The sequence below is a fragment of the Topomyia yanbarensis genome, chromosome 2 (genome assembly GCF_030247195.1).
Source record: "Topomyia yanbarensis strain Yona2022 chromosome 2, ASM3024719v1, whole genome shotgun sequence".
Taxonomy (NCBI): domain Eukaryota; kingdom Metazoa; phylum Arthropoda; class Insecta; order Diptera; family Culicidae; genus Topomyia; species Topomyia yanbarensis.
The window spans coordinates 5,947,132-5,964,568 of record NC_080671.1 but is presented as its reverse complement, the minus strand read 5'-3'; the positions used below and the strand labels follow the sequence as shown (position 1 = coordinate 5,964,568).

The following is a 17,437-nucleotide window of genomic DNA, read 5'->3' as shown; positions in this document are numbered from 1 at the left end:
CTAATTGTGACCCTAATCTAATTTATGTACAATCTACTTACTAGTGTTTTGTGTAATGTGTTCGTTGGGGCCCAGAGACGGTTTCCTGCGATATCCTGCGGTTACTGACTCCCCGGTTGTTGGGACGACTCTCGGGTAGGTTACCCTATAGCGGAGCGGTGCTGAGAATGAGCGCGCCTCGTTGCTCGGTGAAACGATTCGGTGCGGCAAATTGGATTTTAGTTTTCTGGGAAAATTGTTCGCCGGGAGATGGGCGCACTCGGACTCGATGGAGGTAATCAGATGATGTTTTATCCGAATTCATCATTTACAATTAATCCGCAGTGCATACGAACCGTGACACTGCAATATGGTGATGCTATGGAGAATATGGTTTAGTTTACGATTTGGCTATAATTTTCCGTGCCGTTGGTGTTTAGTTACCTTGATCCTTCTTACACTCTCTCTCCAAATTTGTCGAAGGCGGAGAGTTCCAAACACTGCGGATTAATCGAACAATTTACACTATGGCCTAGCTTTGCTTCCACAATTCGGTACTACTTCGGAAGATTAGCCACACGTAAATGAACGAGACATTCATCTCCTGATAGTCAGTCACCTCCGGGAAAACTTTTAGTACTTCCCGGTTTAGTTTTTTTTTATTGTTGGTAGCAACTGAACGATGGGTAGCAGCAGGTAGCATCGGAATGTAAGTGATGTTAAGTGTGAACCAAGCTGAATATAATACCTACCAGTCTATAATTTAATTTGATTTTTATTTTGCTCTATTATTTCCATTTCGTTTATTTATTTAATTCATAAGTTCTCTTAATTTCAAATATTCTATGCTCTAGATTTAGTCGGAACCAATTCCTGGTTACGTAGCATTAGAGTAGCATAATTTTAAATGTTTTACTTCGTCTATAATTGTGATTGCATGTAAATCCAAGAGACAGACAGTCATCGAACCATTGTAAACGATTTGGTCGGTTACAACTGGTAAGTATATGTGAGTAGATAATGAATCCGAAAATAAGTATTATTTTTAATTTCCATATTAGGCAATTAAGGGCGATTAAATGGCGCGTTCCGTGGGCGATTTGGGGGCGATTAAATGACGGTGGCAAATCGCCCAAATGTTGCATTTGAAATAGCCCCCTATTTGCCAGCAATTTGCTGGCAAATTGAAGGGCAATTAGCGCATCCGAGTTGGCAAATAGCCCCTCGTTAGCCAGCAACTTGCCCTTTTTGACTGGGAGTATTCTTGATCGATGTGTAACATGAGCTCACAGATATGCGAATAAACGAGTCGCAGCTTATTCTCCAATACACCCCCTTAAGCTGACGTGCTAATCCCCATCGCTGTTCGATTTCGCTCCAGCTTAATACGTTCGAGAGATTTTGCCAATCTGTCCGTCGTTCAAATCAGTGTATCCTACAAGCTCGGTCGTCGGTGTATCCTACAAGCTCGATACTTCTTTGTTTCTTGTATTGCTATTTCATTGTAGACAGTTCTCGTAGGTATCGAAGCAAATGTTTGACTTGATTTGGTTCCAGCGTTCGAGTTGTAACGGCTTAGTTGATTAACTCCATACATAATATCTGGTCTGGTACAATGAGCTAGATACAACAAATTCTTCATGCGGAATGTGTCACTCAACTTCACCTTGATCTCATTCATAAGCGCTTCGTCATTATATACAACGAATACGTCGTCAACTCAACATAGATAGCTAGATAAACATTTTTTTTTTCCTTTTGCGATCCGATAGTGGAGACATGGATCGAACTTCGAGGATATTAAACCGAAACGCTTCAAAGCTGCATTTAACTTTGCGTTCCAAACGCGGCTAGACTGTTTCAGACCATAAAGAGCCCTATTCAAACGACATACAAATCCTCGCCGATTTGGTTTCTCGAGGCAGGGTGGCTGTTCCATAAAAAATTCCTCATGTAATTCGCCTTGAAGAAACGCAGTAGTGGTATCCATTTGGTTCATCGGCAAACTATACCTGGCGGAGAGTGTAAACAGGTATCGCAGAGAACTGTGACGAACCACTGGAGAGTAGGTTGCGTCGTAGTCCACCTCCTTTCGCTGCGAATAGCCTTTCACAACTAGACGCGGTTTGTGCCGATATATTTATTGCCATTTGCGTCTTACTTGGTCTTATAGACCCACTTACAGTTAACAGCTGTCTTTTCGTTTGGCAATTTAGTCTATAGAGTACTTTACAATCTGTAACTGTATTAGTGTGTTTAACGATTTGTTTTCCTCCACCTGTCATATGTGGAGGACAACAAATCGAAAATAGTGTTTTGGTCGGATTATTTTCATTATGGAACCTGACCAACCGGTATTGCACGTCTCCGGAATAAGTTTTCTTTCATTTCAACACTATTATAAATACTTCCGGCAGGCAATTTCGAATTTTTAAATTGGCTGACAGTTTCACATGTGACAGCTGGAGGAAAACAAACCCCCAATTAGTGTGCGTGGAATGATTTGCATAGAACTCTATGTCCAAGTGTTGTTTGCTAGAAGCGCCTCGTACTCGTCCAACATAGCCTTTTTCCAGTTTGCTGAGTCCTCCCGAGTTAGCGCTTCGTCGTGAGAAAGAGGATCGCCATCAACCAACAGACTCCTGGCTGTCGATACTGCACAGTTCAACTTGTGGTTGACCTGACTCTGGGAATTGGGTCCCTCAGATGAATCATACTGACTCTCGTCATCATTGGGAACATCTGAGGTTTCCTGAAACAAATTCAAAGGCAGCAAATCTCTGTATGAGACTTCAAAGTCATCGAACTTGCGTGGACGTGTTTGTGCTCCCGACCACCGTGCCTCAACACCGGTGACCGCGGTTGATTTGAAGATGTTTGCGGTGGGAGCATAACGGAGTAACTGAAAACTGCACCAGTTGTATCATCAAACCCGCGGAACTCGATTTCTCCAACACATGTCGGTATGAACTACTTCGAGCACCTCGAACGCACGCGAATTTGTCTTGCTAATTGGTTGCTGACAGTGTTTATCCATCGGGCACACCTTGCAATTACCAGGATCAGCTCCTATAATCTTCACACCTTTCGCTATCCCACTAGCCAGTTTACGTACACTGTCTAGATTCAAGTGACCTAGTCGCTGATGCCAAACCTTCAAGTCGACCGCAGACGAACTAGCTAATCTGATCTTGGTATCTTGTGGCCGTTGTTCAAGTTTGAAGAGGTCGTTTTCACGCTTACCTGTGGCAATGATATCACCATTCCGGTTAATTACTCGGCATCCAGCGTTTGTAAAGATAATTGTGTATCCTTTCTGAACAATTTGGTTCACAGAAAGCAAATTTACTGACAGATCCGGAACCAAGTGAACTTCATTTACCGGAAGTTCCCTATTCAGACAGATAGGTCTCATAATAGCGGCGCCCTTCGCAGCCACTAGCATGTTTCCTCCGTTTGCAGCTACTACTGTTCCGGACGACAGCTTTACATGTTGTAAAAACTCGCGGTGGCTAGTCATGTGCACACGCACCTGAGTCAATGAACCAGTCCGTTTCCTGTCCAGATGGAATCATCGAATGTAAAGTGCACAATGATTCTTTCGGCAAGTTGGCCTGCTTGAAACTTCTGTAATCGCGAACAATGGCCTATCATTGACACTTCGGCTCTTGGAGAAGATCGTTTTGTGCTTGCTCCCGCCGCTGTCTGGTGGATCGTATAGTTGTCTATTCTAGCTGAATTTTTGTCTTCTGTTCACTATCAGTGCTGAATCTTGCGTCAAAACTTTCCCAGAGTTTTCGAGAGCCATTATCATTATACGATATTCCTTCGGAAGGCTGGCCAACAACAATGTTCCGATCCACTCCTCTGATATAGCAAAACCGACTCCTTCTAGTCGATGTGTGGTGGATACAATCTGATTGACGTAGTCATCCATGGATGAGCAGGATATCTTAAAATACGTTTATTTAGGCCCAAATGCTGTAGCTTAACGAGGCCGATAATTCATTTTTTTATATTACATGTCACATGTTAGTGGGGGAAGGGAAAGCCGTATTTAGGGGCGGCTTGCTCCCCTCTTATGTAAGTTAAGGAAAAAGGTAGGAAGTGGGATACATATTGTGTAATTGACATCGTCGTTTGCTGATTGATCATTGTGGCGGATATGCACACTTTGTTGTAGTGTTGTAGTTTCCAGCCTGTAATCGCAGGGGCGAGGGGAGGGTCGATATTTCGGATAATTATTGGCACTCTATATCATCTGCATGTGCGGTATGTCATGATGTTCTGGATAGACGGTTATCAAGAAGAGTGTGCACCGAAGACTCGTGAAGCAATGCCATATTGTAGATACAGGGATAGGTTGGTGAGATTCTACTGTGAATGAGAGAGGGTAAAATGTATTATACTTGGACATCAATGGTTTTCAAAAAGATATAGATAAGAAAAATATAGGGGTGGTCACGGCTTGCCAGGACGTCCCGGACTGGCACATAGGGTGATCTACCTCGGGCCCGAAGGGAATCTATTAGTTGGGACCTGGCAACACAGTACTCTGCGCACAGCCAAACAACATGCTCGATGTCGTGATAGCCGTTCTCACAAACACAATGATTATTTTCAGCAAGCCCTATACGACGGAGATGCGCGTCAAACGAGTAATGGTTGGACATGATCCTTGACATCGTACGAATAAAGTCCCGGTTCACATCCAACCCCTTAAACCAAGCATTCGTTGATACCTTCGGGATAATGGAATGTAGCCACCGTCCCAGATGCCCATTGCTCCATGAGGTTTGCCAACTATCGAGCGTCCTCTGACGAGAGATACTGAAAAATTCGTTGAAGCAAATTGGTCTTTCGTAAGTGTCGCCTTCTAATGCGCCCACCTTGGCTAAAGAGTCCGCCTTCTCATTGCCCGCAATAGAACAATGTGACGGGACCCAAACCAAGGTAATCTGGTAAGATTTTTCAGATAAAGCACTCAGATATTCCCGTATTTTCCCCAGGAAATACGGTGAGTGCTTTCCAGGCTTCGCCGCACGGATGGCCTCAATGGAGCTGAGACTATCCGAAACGATGAAGTAATGGTCTGAGGGCAGGGTGTCAATGATCCCGAGAGTATACTGAATGGCAGCTAATTCTGCGACGTAAATTGAAGCAGGATCATTGAGTTTGAATGAGGCAGCAAGATTTTCGTTGAAGATACCGAAGCCTGTGGACCCGTCGAGAATTGATCCGTCGGTGTAGAACATTTTGGCGCAGTCGACTTGATGGTATTTGTTATAGAAAATATTTGGGACCACTTGTGGGCGAATATGATCCGGAATTCCACAAATCTCTTCCTTCATGGATGTATCGAAAAATACAGTTGGATCAGAAGTATCTAAGAGATGAGCACGGTTGACGTTATATGTAGATGAATTGATGTTCTGTGCCATGTAATCGAAGTACAAGGACATGAATCGGGTCTGAGAATTAAGCTCGACAAGCCTTTCGCAATTTGCAATCACCAATGGGTTCAGAATATCGCATCGAATGAGCAATCGATATGAGAGGTCCCAGAATCGATTTTTCAGCGGAAGAACGCCCGCCAGCACTTCGAGACTCATCGTATGGGTCGAGTGCATGCAACCCAAGGCAATACGCAAGCAACGATACTGGATTCGCTCCAGTTTGATGAAGTGTATGTTCGCAGCGGAGCGAAAGCAGAAACATCCGTACTCCAACACTGATAATATCGTTGTTTGGTACAACCTGATTAGGTCTCCTGGATGGGCACCCCACCATGTTCCAGTTATTGTACGGAAAAAGTTGATCCTTTGTTGGCACTTCTGTTTCAGATACCTAATGTGACATCCCCAGGTACCTTTAGAGTCGAACCATACCCCGAGATATTTGAATGTTGAAGCCTGAGCAATAGTTTGATCCATTAATTGAAGCTGTAGTTGCGCTGGTTCACGCTTTCTAGAAAATACGACTAGCTCAGTTTTCTCCGTGGAGAACTCGATACCCAGTTGGAGAGCCCATGCAGACAAATTGTCCAAGGTATCTTGCAGTGGTCCTTGCAAGTCGACGGCTTTAGGACCTGTAATAGAGACCACACCGTCATCTGCAAGCTGCCTTAGCGTGCAGGAATTGACAAGACATTCGTCAATGTCACTCACGTAAAAATTGTAGAGGAGAGGGCTTAGACATGAGCCCTGGGGAAGGCCCATGTAGCTAAATCGTGATGTCGATAAATCGCCATGCGAGAAATGCATTTGTTTTTCAGACAACAGGTTTAGCAAAAAGTTATTTAAAATTGGCGAAAGACCATGCTGGTGCAACTTCTCATAAAGAATGTTGATCGAAACTGAATCGAAAGCCCCCTTAATATCCAAGAATACTGATGCCATCTGCTCTTTGTTAGCATATGCCATTTGAATTTCTGTTGAGAGCAACGCAAGGCAATCGTTCGTCCCTTTGCCTTTGCGGAAGCCAAATTGTGTATCTGACAGTAAGCCATTTGTTTCAACCCAATTGTCGAGCCGAAACAGGATCATTTTCTCGAACAACTTCCGGATACAGGACAGCATTGCAATCGGACGATACGAATTGTGGTCGGAGGCTGGTTTTCCTGGTTTTTGGATGGCGATGACCCTCACCTGTCTCCAGTCATGTGGGACAATGTTACCCTCAAGAAACCTATTAAATAAATTCAACAAGCGTCTTTTGGCAGAGTCTGGCAGATTCTTCAATAAGTTGAATTTAATTCTATCTGGCCCCGGGGCTTTATTGTTACATGATAAGAGAGCTAGTGAGAACTCCACCATCGTAAACGGTGTTTCGTTCGCGGTATTGTAAGGCGACGCGGCGCGGTAGATTTTCTGTGCCGGGGCGGAATCCGGACAAACCTTCTTGGTGAAATCGAATATCCAACGGTTTGAATATTCCACGCTCTCGTTAGTACTGTTTCGGTTTCGCATACGTCGGGCCGTGCCCCAAAGAGTGCTCATCGATGTTTCTCTTGTTAACCCGTCGACAAACCGGCGCCAGTAACTGCGTTTCTTAGCTTTCATTAAATTTTTCATTCGCTTTTCTAATATCGCGTACACTCGATAACTAGCAACTAACCCGTCGTTCCGGAAAGTTTTATACGCGGCAGCTTTCTCCGCGTACACGTCTGAGCACTCTTTGTCCCACCACGGGTTGGGAGAACGTTTTTGGGTGTTCACGTCGGGTACTCGTTTCGTCTGAGTTTGAATCGCGCTATCGAGAATCGAGTTGGACAAAAACTTATATTCTTCCTCCGGGGGAAGTATCTGTGTTGAATCGATAGTTTTGGATATCTCAGCAGCGTAGCTCTTCCAATCAATGTTTCGTGTGAGGTCATAGGGAACATTGATTGGTGTCGATGGTCTTGAACCAGTGGTGATTGCAATTACAATTGGTAAGTGGTCACTACCGTGGGGATCAGATATTACCTTCCACTTGCAATCTAACCGTAGTGATGTCGAGCATAAAGATATGTCCAGTGCACTTGCTTGCGCAGGTGGTCTAGGAATTCGTGTCATTTCCCCTGTGTTCAGAATTGTCATATTGAAGTTGTCACAAAGGTCTTGAATTGTCGAAGATCGATTATCGTCGTATAGACAGCCCCACCCCGTACCGTGAGAGTTAAAGTCTCCAAGAAGCAGGCGGGGCGAGGGAAGGTGTTCAATCACGTTGGAGAATCTTCGATATCCCATCATGGCCCTAGGAGGAATGTAAATAGAAGCAATGCAAAGATCTTTGCCTTTGATTGTTGTTTGACAAGCGACAACTTCAATGCCTGGCGTCGAAGGGAGGTTGATTCGATTGAAGGAGTAGCACTTTTTGATCCCTAAAAGTACCCCCCCATATGAGTCTTCTCGATCCAAGCGGATAATGTTAAAATCGTGGAAGTTGAGGTTTATATTAGAAGTTAGCCATGTTTCACATAGGGAAAATGCATCACAATGATTGTAATTTAGCAAGTGTTTTAATGAATCAATTTTGGGGATAATACTTCTGCAGTTCCACTGTAAAACAGTGATCAGATCCCTGATTCCGTCTAATAAGTTAGCCATCGAAGGATACGATCGCTGTAAGGAGGGGCCATTGTTCAGTCAACTGTTTTAAAAATGTTCTTACTGTTGGTAGAATAGCAACCAGCAAGCTTTTCATAGGATCGGTAATGTTGAAAGCTGTGAATATCCAGTCCACAATGTCAGAAAATTTAAGGAATCCCGTTTTAGGTTGAGTTTCTGACTGTAAAATTGGAGCACTTGGGATTTTTGGTGCCCCGGGGAGTGCTGGGAACTCCTGGTTGTATCTCAATTTCCCAAAACCAGGAGGTATTATCTTCGGATTTGTACCAGCACTTCCAGTTGATGAATTATTTTTATTTTGTACCCTTGTTTGGGACAACCTAGGACCCTTACGAGGAAGTTCAGGTGAGTTTTGATTAGGTCTTTTCCTAGAGTTTCCAAGCGGAGCCAAAGAATGCCCCTCGCAAGGGTCGTTAGAGGCGTTATCGTCAGTTGGCAAGAGAGCGAATGGGTTTTCGGAGATAAGTGGAACAGCTCTTTTAAGCATTTCTGCGTAAGAGCGTCTGGAGCGATCTTTGGCGGATCGCTTCAGTTTATCCGCGCGAAGTTTGTACGTTGGGCATGTCAAAAGTGCATGCGGATTCTCCCCACAGTAAACACACTTCTCAGCGGGGCTACTGCAAGTATCATCCGCATGGCGTTCCCCACATTTACCGCACCGTTGCTTGTTGCTACAGTAGGTGGCCGTGTGACCTAGCTGCTTGCAATTGGAACAATTCATGACCCGCGGTACAAACAGGCGTACAGGTAGACGAGCTCCTCCCACTTCAACGTAGCTCGGAAGTGCAGATCCGGCGAAGGTTACGCGAAACGAGTCTGATGGATAGTAATTACCATCTTCGATGGACTTTGAGTGCAATTGCTTGCACTCCAAAATCTTAACTGATTGAAGGTTAGGGTCCTTAAAGCGGCCAGCCCCATCATTCATCAGATCATCGACAGTTAGACCCGCATCACTTACCACACCGTCGATCTCCACATCACGAGAAGGGATGTAGACGCGATACTCCAGCGTAAAGAGGCTATTGCTAACGATATCATTGGCCTGTTTCAAGTCAGTAACGACTACGCGCAGTTTATCTGACTGAACCTTTTTAATCTCGGTTACGGCCGAGTAACGTTTTGTCAGCTCCCGTGCAACAGTTATGCTGTTTAACGGTTTATTTTTGGGCCGAAAGTATACCACCCAAGGACCAGCGGATCCATCCTGGTAAACCTTGACTCGGGGGGGCTGTGAGACATTGGGGGAAAGTGGGGGAAGTGGATCGACCATAACATTATCTGTCTCAGTATCAGATATACGTTCTTCTTCTTCATAATATTCCTCTTCGGAGGGTGATCCTTCTGTTTGTTCCATTTTGTTGCGGGAGCAACACGCTCGACCGCACTGTTTAACTTAAATCAAAATAAAAAATCAAAAGCAATAAAAAGAAAAAAATCGATAAGAAAAGTAAAAAACGAAACACTTCACCAGTTGGTTCCTGACGAGCTGGTAGGTGAATTGATCCTTCGTTTGTTTTATCCGTCACCCGCGTGACCTTCACACAGTAGAGCTGATATAGCTCGTCTAAACAAAGCCGTCTTTCAGGCAAGAAAAATGTTTAGTAACGCACTTCACTGCACTACTTTAACTGATATCGCAGGTAACAATTATCACTCGCGGGACTGTTTATTAGTAATGCTTTACTGCAGCCTCTGCCACAGCAAGCACCTTCGTACCACCGAAAAAAACTAAACCACACCGGAGAGAACAAAAAGCACTTGTTTCCCGGTACAAAGTTGGGTTACGAATGATGGATGAGCAGGATGTCAAATCTGCCCTAATAAGTTTATCAATGAGCCCTACATTTGGCGTCATCCCTCTTTCTTCGAATGCGTCCTCGAGTTTTAACCAAACATCTCGAGCTGTTGTCGCTTCTTTGACGTGCACATAGTTGATCGGATCGAGGAGTAAAAAAATGTTTGCGCTCGACGATCTTTCGCGACATCAACCGCTTGTCTGGTTCCGTTCGCATTTCCGTCGGTTTCACCACACTCCAAAGGTTCTCTAACTCTAGGAACGTTAGCGATACAAACTTCCACGTGGATCAGTTGTCGTGACCGGCGATTCTTTCGATTCCGGGAAGATGGCAACTCATGTGAACTAATCCGGTTTCAGTTGTATCCGTAGCACTCATTTCGAACGCGAAACTAAAAAAACGACCGAAAGACTTTTTCGTCTTGACTAAACGTGTTCGCCCATAACCTACTGTAAGTATAGGGACGCAGTGAAAATATAAACGCGTGTAGCGTGGTCCAAGGGTTTTTGAAAAGTAAAAGATGAAGAGGGAAAAACCATTTCTTGCATCTGACGGCGATGTACGCTTATTCGAATATAAGCAGTATTCTTGATCGATGTGTCTTTGAGGTCACAGATATACGACTAGACGGGTCGCAGCTTATTCTCCAACAGTTAGGATATGATGGAGTGCACTAGGCTATATTCATCCCTAGGGGCCGATTTTTTCACCTTCGCTTAACGTTTAAGCCGGGCTTAAACCTACTGGTAAACCTGGTTTAAAAGCTAAGCGAGGGTGAAGAAATCGACCCTAAGGGCCGATTTCTTCACCCTCGCTTAACTTTTAAGCCAGGTTCACCAGTACGTTTAAACCTGGCTTAAGCGCCAAGCGAGGGTGAAGAAAACGGCCCTAAGGAAGAAAAATTGAGTAAACACCCAAAGTCATTATATAGGAAGGTTCTAGCATACGTCAAAACGAAAACTGCATCTTTGTTCCTATATGTGTCCAAGGTGCTTAGAGCACAGAGAACAGACATTTAAGCCAGAACAAACTTTCCCGAAAAAACTGTAAACATTTAAACGAAAATACGTTGAAAATCATCATCGCATACAGGCTTGCATGCGTGAGTCACCATTGCATCCAAGTTTGTACACCAGTCCGGTATAGCGATTGCTGGCCGATCGAAGCGCCGGCCAGTGGCAAGTTGCTACTTGCTGTTGTCATTTCAAAGCGACAGTTTTATTTCTTACACAAGTTGAAAACTTTACTTGTAGGTCAGTTCTCAGTGCTTAGAGCTCTAAAAGAGAATAAAAGCTCCTTGATGTGACAGTTTCTACGGGCGAATGGTAGCGTCTACATCATCAATAGGGATCTTCAGGAGTGTGCGGGTTAAGGCATATTCTGATGCAGATCAGTACCGTGAGTTAATATCTCAGTGCTTTTTCAATTTTTTGGCCCGAAACTATTGAAAAAAACATTTTTTAGTTTGTTTCCTTTTGGGACAATAACAAATCCAAACCGATGCGACTTGCACGACTCTATAGGTTGTCTTATCAGATCTACCATAGTTTGCAGATGAAACTTGGGATGGCAGGCTGCTAGGGGATTGAAAAAGTACCAGATCATGCTGTGTGGGGTGCTGTCCCGGTTAACAATAAGGCGAACGAGATATTTGCAGATACGTCATTTAGTAGGACAACTGTCAGTTTGCTGGTTGACTTTAATTTGGTTTTTTTGAATTTAAAAATCATAAAAGAATAATTCAGGTTTAAGAATTATATGAGTGTACTCGTAAGGACACCCGCTATCAATACATATGAAAAACTGGTACAATTTTTTTCCAAATTAAAGATCCCTATACCAATGTTTTATAGGCTGTCTCTGTTCACTATCACTAAGAGTTTCGACGCATGTAATAGGTGCGTTTCGACTTCGTCTCATCAGAAACCGACACTAACTTTTTGCCGGAATAGATTAAAGCGTCAAGCCGGCTAAATCCCAAAACGGAAACACTATTTATGTTTCCAATCAAACGGAATAAATAGTGTCTGTTTTGGGATTTAGCGTCAAGCCGGCGCTAATCAATACCGGCGATAAGTTAGTGTCGGTTTCTGATGAGACGAAGTCGACATTTTAACCTTTGGGTTATTCGCCTGTTTTGGATTAGAAGAATTTCTAACCCTATGTGCGGGGTCTGGAATCGAACCCAGGTCAGCTGCGTACAAGGCAATCGGTTTACCAACTACACTATGCCCGCCCCCTGCTGGCGATAGTGTTTAAAGGGTATTAGTTCAAATGTTTATGCTTTACATTTCATATAAAGTCATTTCGTAGAAAATGCGTAAGACAAGAAAGTATTAAATATAAATGTTACACGGTTTTAGGACAAATATTTATTGTTTAATGAATATAAAATACTTAATCTGATAGTGTTATTTCTTTTTTTCCTTCTTTATCACCATGTGTGCGGCATAAACACATAAGCAATGCCTGTTGATGAAGCATGATTAATCCTCTCGATTACGCTCCACACCAACGAACCAACTTAAGCACACACTTATACTGGCAGTTGGTTGGATACTGAACTTCGGAACATTTGACCAAAAAATTTAACACCCGTCATACCGCCGGGTACCGCTCCCAGGATCATCCAGAGCAGCGATATGATTTGTGCCACCGCAAACAGAACCGTAAAGGCCGTGCTCTGTTCAATCATAGCAAAGTACAGTGTTGCCACTAGACAGCAACTGTAGGAGATCGATAAAGCGAGCCGATCACGGGAGAATAACTGCCGGAACATGGCTCCGAATCCGCTCAGAAAAGCGAAACTGAAAATCCTTTGTCAATAAGTAACAAACATTAGGAACGAAATTGCAACACACAAACCTCATGATGAAAAATATACTTCCCAGCGTATATAGTAGAGCAAATTTTCTTGCTTTGAGAATCAGCAAAGGGATGTAGAATGTGGAGACTGTCATGCAAAACACTCCCAGACCCATACAGGTCACGAAACCAACAATTCTTTGTATTCGGCTCTGTAATAAAATTAAAAATCAAATACGTACATCAAAAATATTAACTGATCGATGTTAGTTCAAGCAACACTACGAACCAACTTTGGACAGCAAGAGTCCTGTGTGTCCTTAAGCCAGCTGTTTGCTTCCGGTTCCTGATTTTTCCCGAAGAGCTTTCCCACTAGCCCGGGAGTGGGGATCGAGGGCATCTTCGGCATTTCGAGTTTGAAGCTTTTCTTCTGATCACTTTGTAGCAGCAGATACTCGTCAAGGTCCTTTTTGAGATCAGCCATTCTGGAGGACTTAGCTTCGCAGCTATGTACAAGGATTAAAAAGAAATGTACACTAACTAACTATGTTTTCCAGCAACCCACGTATCTTTAACATGTAATAATGTTATGACAGCGAAAGCAATGTTTATGTTAAATAATCGATCATGAATCGACCAAAGGGCCGAAGTCGCAATGATATCGAATCGAGAAAAATAGCTTTGAAAATTCGGTTCAGAAAATTAAATCGTATTTTAACAGTGTTTGCATACTGCGCCTTCAAATGTATTGAAACACTTTGAAACAATACTAGTTTTCGGAAGCATAACTAAAATGTTTTATATAATAACGTTTTCGTTGATAAAATTGAAAACAGATTATTTCACCGAGTGTTGTTATGAAATGTTGATTAGGCCATTTTTGAGTCGCCCTCTTGTTTTGACGACTCTCAATTTCGCCCTGCAGTGTCGCCAAAAAACAAAAATCAAATGTGGCTTTCGCCGTGCTCGCTGGAGGGGAAAATTTGTTATTCTTCCTGGGCGTAACAAGCACTTGGTTTTTGTTTAGGGCGATTCTGTTTACGGACCTTGTAAACAATGATGCTGTCAATTTCGCCTGTATACACTACCTTAGAAATGCAGAGGCGTAACCCGCCTGGCTTTTTGTTTACAGTCGAAAGTCGGATCCGCCGTTTTGTTTTTTATTGATTTTCATGAAGTGTGAAATATTTATAAATGAGTTTTTATATTTTTTATAAAGTATTTTTACTCCTCTTTCAGATATTAATCAAATCTCTGTTTGTGTACATTTGTTAATTTCGCCCATTTGTCGGTTCACGATCGAAGTGTCAAAGTAAATTATACGGTATTCTCTGCGATGGTCGAACGAAGGGTACACCGTTATCATGCATGTCCAGTTAGGCCTTCTATTATTGGCTCGAATCAAAACCCGTCGAAATGAGAAATACATCTGGGCCTGAGACAAGACATGCAGTTAGCAAAAAATCGAACATCAAATGCAGCCAGGGGGTACTGCAAATGCAACGAGTCCATTTAAACTATATGAGGCAAAAAGAGAGGCTAAGTGAGACAAACGATAGAATGAACAGAAAAAAAAGAAAAACTACTAAACTAGGAATATCCCATAGAAAATCCTCAAGGTGTTTTGGCGCTCGGGGCCAAACATTAAATTTGCCACCCCTTTTACAACGAATTTTCAAAAGAGTTAAACTATTTCCCACCTTTTCACATGAAACGAATATGATAAAGGTATTAGAAAGGGTGTACACAAACATGAACTTTTTCACATTTTATTGTCAATAATTTGTCCTGGCGGTAGTGTTGCGCATAAACTTTCTCGCGAAAGGTGTGGCTACGACTCGGTTCACATGTTCGCTCCGCGCTCATGTCCTTTAATTATGGCAATAGTTGGTGCCTAAAATTTTCTTGTTTGAGCAAAGGGCAATCTTCAATTGGTTTATGACTACTGGTACACCTTCTATAAAATATTACATATTTAAAAAAAACTGATCAAGAGATACTGGCGATCAACCTTTTTTTTAAATTCTCTAGCTAAACTTTCAGAGAAACATAATTTTCTTTTAACCCCTATCAAACCCATTTTATTTATAAACAATAACGTTTATCAATTTTTGGCTAAGGAAAGACTAGCTTACAAAACTATAATTATTGAGACTATTAAATTTCATTTGAGCACTAGCATATATAAGTAATATTTATAGAACTGATGTAATTGCAATTTGTCTGGATAGATCTCGGTGAAACAGTGCTGCCAAGGACAGTGGGCATAACATAAATTTTCGATATCTTCATGATGGCTCGAATTATTATTGAAAACTGATAGACTCAATTAAGACCGTCTTTGACTACCTTTTCCATATCATTTGATTATAGTAATCATTGTAGGGGAATTTATTGAGCTTCGGATGTTAAATTTTGAGCAGCTTGTAGCACTGCGAAAGAAGAGCCTATCTTAATTAAAACAGATTTTTATGCTCCTTGATCGCGACAGTTTTGATGAAAAATTGTTTTGGAGCCTTATATGCACCAGGGAAAAAGTGGAACATGAATGGGCTAATGTATGTTTTTTAAATATTAACTTTTCATATTAAAGTATCGCTACGTTCAATTTTTTAATGCCTTTGGAGTATTGCAAATAACACGGTGCAATAGTCATTCTGTACTTTTCAAGTGACCTAGGTTATAGATTCCATCAAATGCAACATAAAATAATGTATGAGAAATGCTGTATACCTTCAAAATCTTGATTTATAGCCAAAAGTTTTCATATTTTTTGGGACCTTCGCCGCTGAAAGATTTTCTACGCGGTCATTTTTAACTGATTTTCAATTTCTGGGTTCTGCAAAGAAGTCGAAAAGACCTTTCCAACGGTATGTTTTGTTATGTTCTTTTGTTTAAAATACTCTGCGGGTTTAGGACATCAACTCGTAAACAACCAATATTTTGCGATTTTTTCATGAAAATTAGGAAAATTACTCAACAATTTTATAAAAAATTTGGAGAGATTTAATTCTGCATCTAACGACCTGTTTATCTGCAAATTTGGCTACAATCTTCAAACTAACTTTAAAGTTTATACACATGCTTCCAAATGTATACGCAATCGAGCAAAACAAAAAATCGATTTTTTTATGGGGACGGCCCGTTGAAAGATGATGCGAGCAAGTTTCTAATTTGAAAACGCTTTCATTCACCAATTGTGATTGAAAATACCGCATAACACTTTTAACAAAAGAATATAACATAGCATACCGTTGATAGGGCCATTTCTTCCTCGTTACAGAATTCTCAAAAAATTTTAATCCGGTTGAAAAATGACTTCGAAACTAATATTTTAGACTCGAAAAATAGTTTTTTTTTGCCATAAATCAAGATTTTGAGGGTATATTAATTTGATCAAATGTGGCTTTGTATTGTATTTTACCTAACCTAACCTTTACTAAATCACTTGAAAAGTACATTCTTTTTTGTTTTGTAACCCCGTGTAATTATTCATTGTGGTACAAGAGTCGACAATTTTTTTCATAGTATTTGAAATATTTGTAGTATTTGTATACTAATAACAAGGTCGTCGTATACTTGTGTATACTTCCATGTGTTCGCCAGCTTCTACCTCGTGCCTCAGCTTCGCAAGTAATTGTTTGTCACAAATTGGGTACTATGTATATATATGCTCCCAAACAACCCCAGATGAAAGAGCGACCAAAAAGCTTCTACCATAATTTCAAATTTGCGTAAACAAATTAATAATCGTCATCATTATCTTAGTGACCTAGTGACCGAACAATCCGGATAACCGAATCATAATTGAATGTATTTTAGAGTTCCAGGTTACTTGATCTTGAATCGCCGGTTCCCAACCTCCATGGACGCCCACAGCACGCGCATCTTCCTCAATGCACCGCCAGCGATAGCGGGGTATACCGCGCAGTCCACGACCTCTTCCAGGTTCTCTGCTGATCATAACGTTAGCTGGTTCTCTCTTGTCATACAAGCTCAGCTCACTGTAGTGTGCCGTGCTTTATCAGCCTTCCAATGCCAGCATGGTTGTATACTTGGCACCGTTAGGGGTTCATGCGACTGTGCTATTCTTAGGCTGTGGGGCTTTAGCTGACTACGTAAACCACATTCGCAGCAGCAACATGCATTGTTCCTTCGCAGCTAACATCGTTATCATATGACACTAGTGTTCTAACATATATGAATTTGTTTGTACCGTACCGTACCCTATCGATTTCCACCTCGAACCCACCGTTGTGCTGTCACGTTATCTACCAGCTACCATGTACTTTGTCTTGTCAGAGTTTATAGTCAGTTCGATTCTTGCAGCTTTCCTTATGAAAAGCAACAATGCCTCCTCCACTGCTCTACGATCAACGCCAATGATGTCGATGTCATGTTCCTTTTGCACATCACATCTTTGTATCGCTTGATTTTATCTTACCCACCGTCATACGAATCAGCTTAATAAGTTTTGTCGGGAAACCATGCTCAATCAGATGGTGAGTCCGCAAGTTGTATTCCCGGAATATGTTCAGAATTTGTCGCTGGGTAAACATTTGGTCCGTCGTTGATCGACCCACGAAGTATTCAGCCAACAGGCGCAGGCTCCTTAATAGAACACGAGAGACTACCTTGTAGGCGGCATTATGATATGCCTAAGAAGATAATATGTTCGAATTTGTAGCCCTTCTTGAAGATAGGACATATGAGGCCATTCAACCAATCCAAGGGCATTTTTCT

The 17,437-nt window shown here is 42.1% G+C and overlaps 1 protein-coding gene across 1 annotated transcript; it reads right to left on the bottom strand.

Moving 5' to 3' along the window:
• Positions 1-12,247: 12,247 nt before the first annotated feature.
• On the bottom strand, positions 12,248-13,494 carry LOC131682971 (vesicle transport protein SFT2C). Its single transcript, XM_058964800.1, has 3 exons — positions 12,984-13,494; positions 12,755-12,906; positions 12,248-12,696 (listed from the first exon to the last, which is right to left on the bottom strand). The coding sequence occupies exons 1-3, from the start codon at positions 13,176-13,178 to the stop codon at positions 12,426-12,428; spliced, it is 618 nt and encodes a 205-aa protein (XP_058820783.1). The 5' UTR covers positions 13,179-13,494; the 3' UTR covers positions 12,248-12,425.
• Between the last annotated feature and the right edge of the window lie 3,943 nt (positions 13,495-17,437).

Bases quoted from the DNA above. Each gene is read 5' to 3' on its own strand.
- LOC131682971 (XM_058964800.1), bottom strand. From the start codon at position 13,178: ATGGCTGATCTCAAAAAGGACCTTGACGAGTATCTGCTGCTACAAAGT. The intron at 12,907-12,983 runs GTTCGTAGTGTT...ATTTTATTACAG, and splicing joins ACTCTTGCTGTCCAAAGTTG to AGCCGAATACAAAGAATTGT. The intron at 12,697-12,754 runs GTTTGTGTGTTG...AAGGATTTTCAG, and splicing joins AGTATATTTTTCATCATGAG to TTTCGCTTTTCTGAGCGGAT.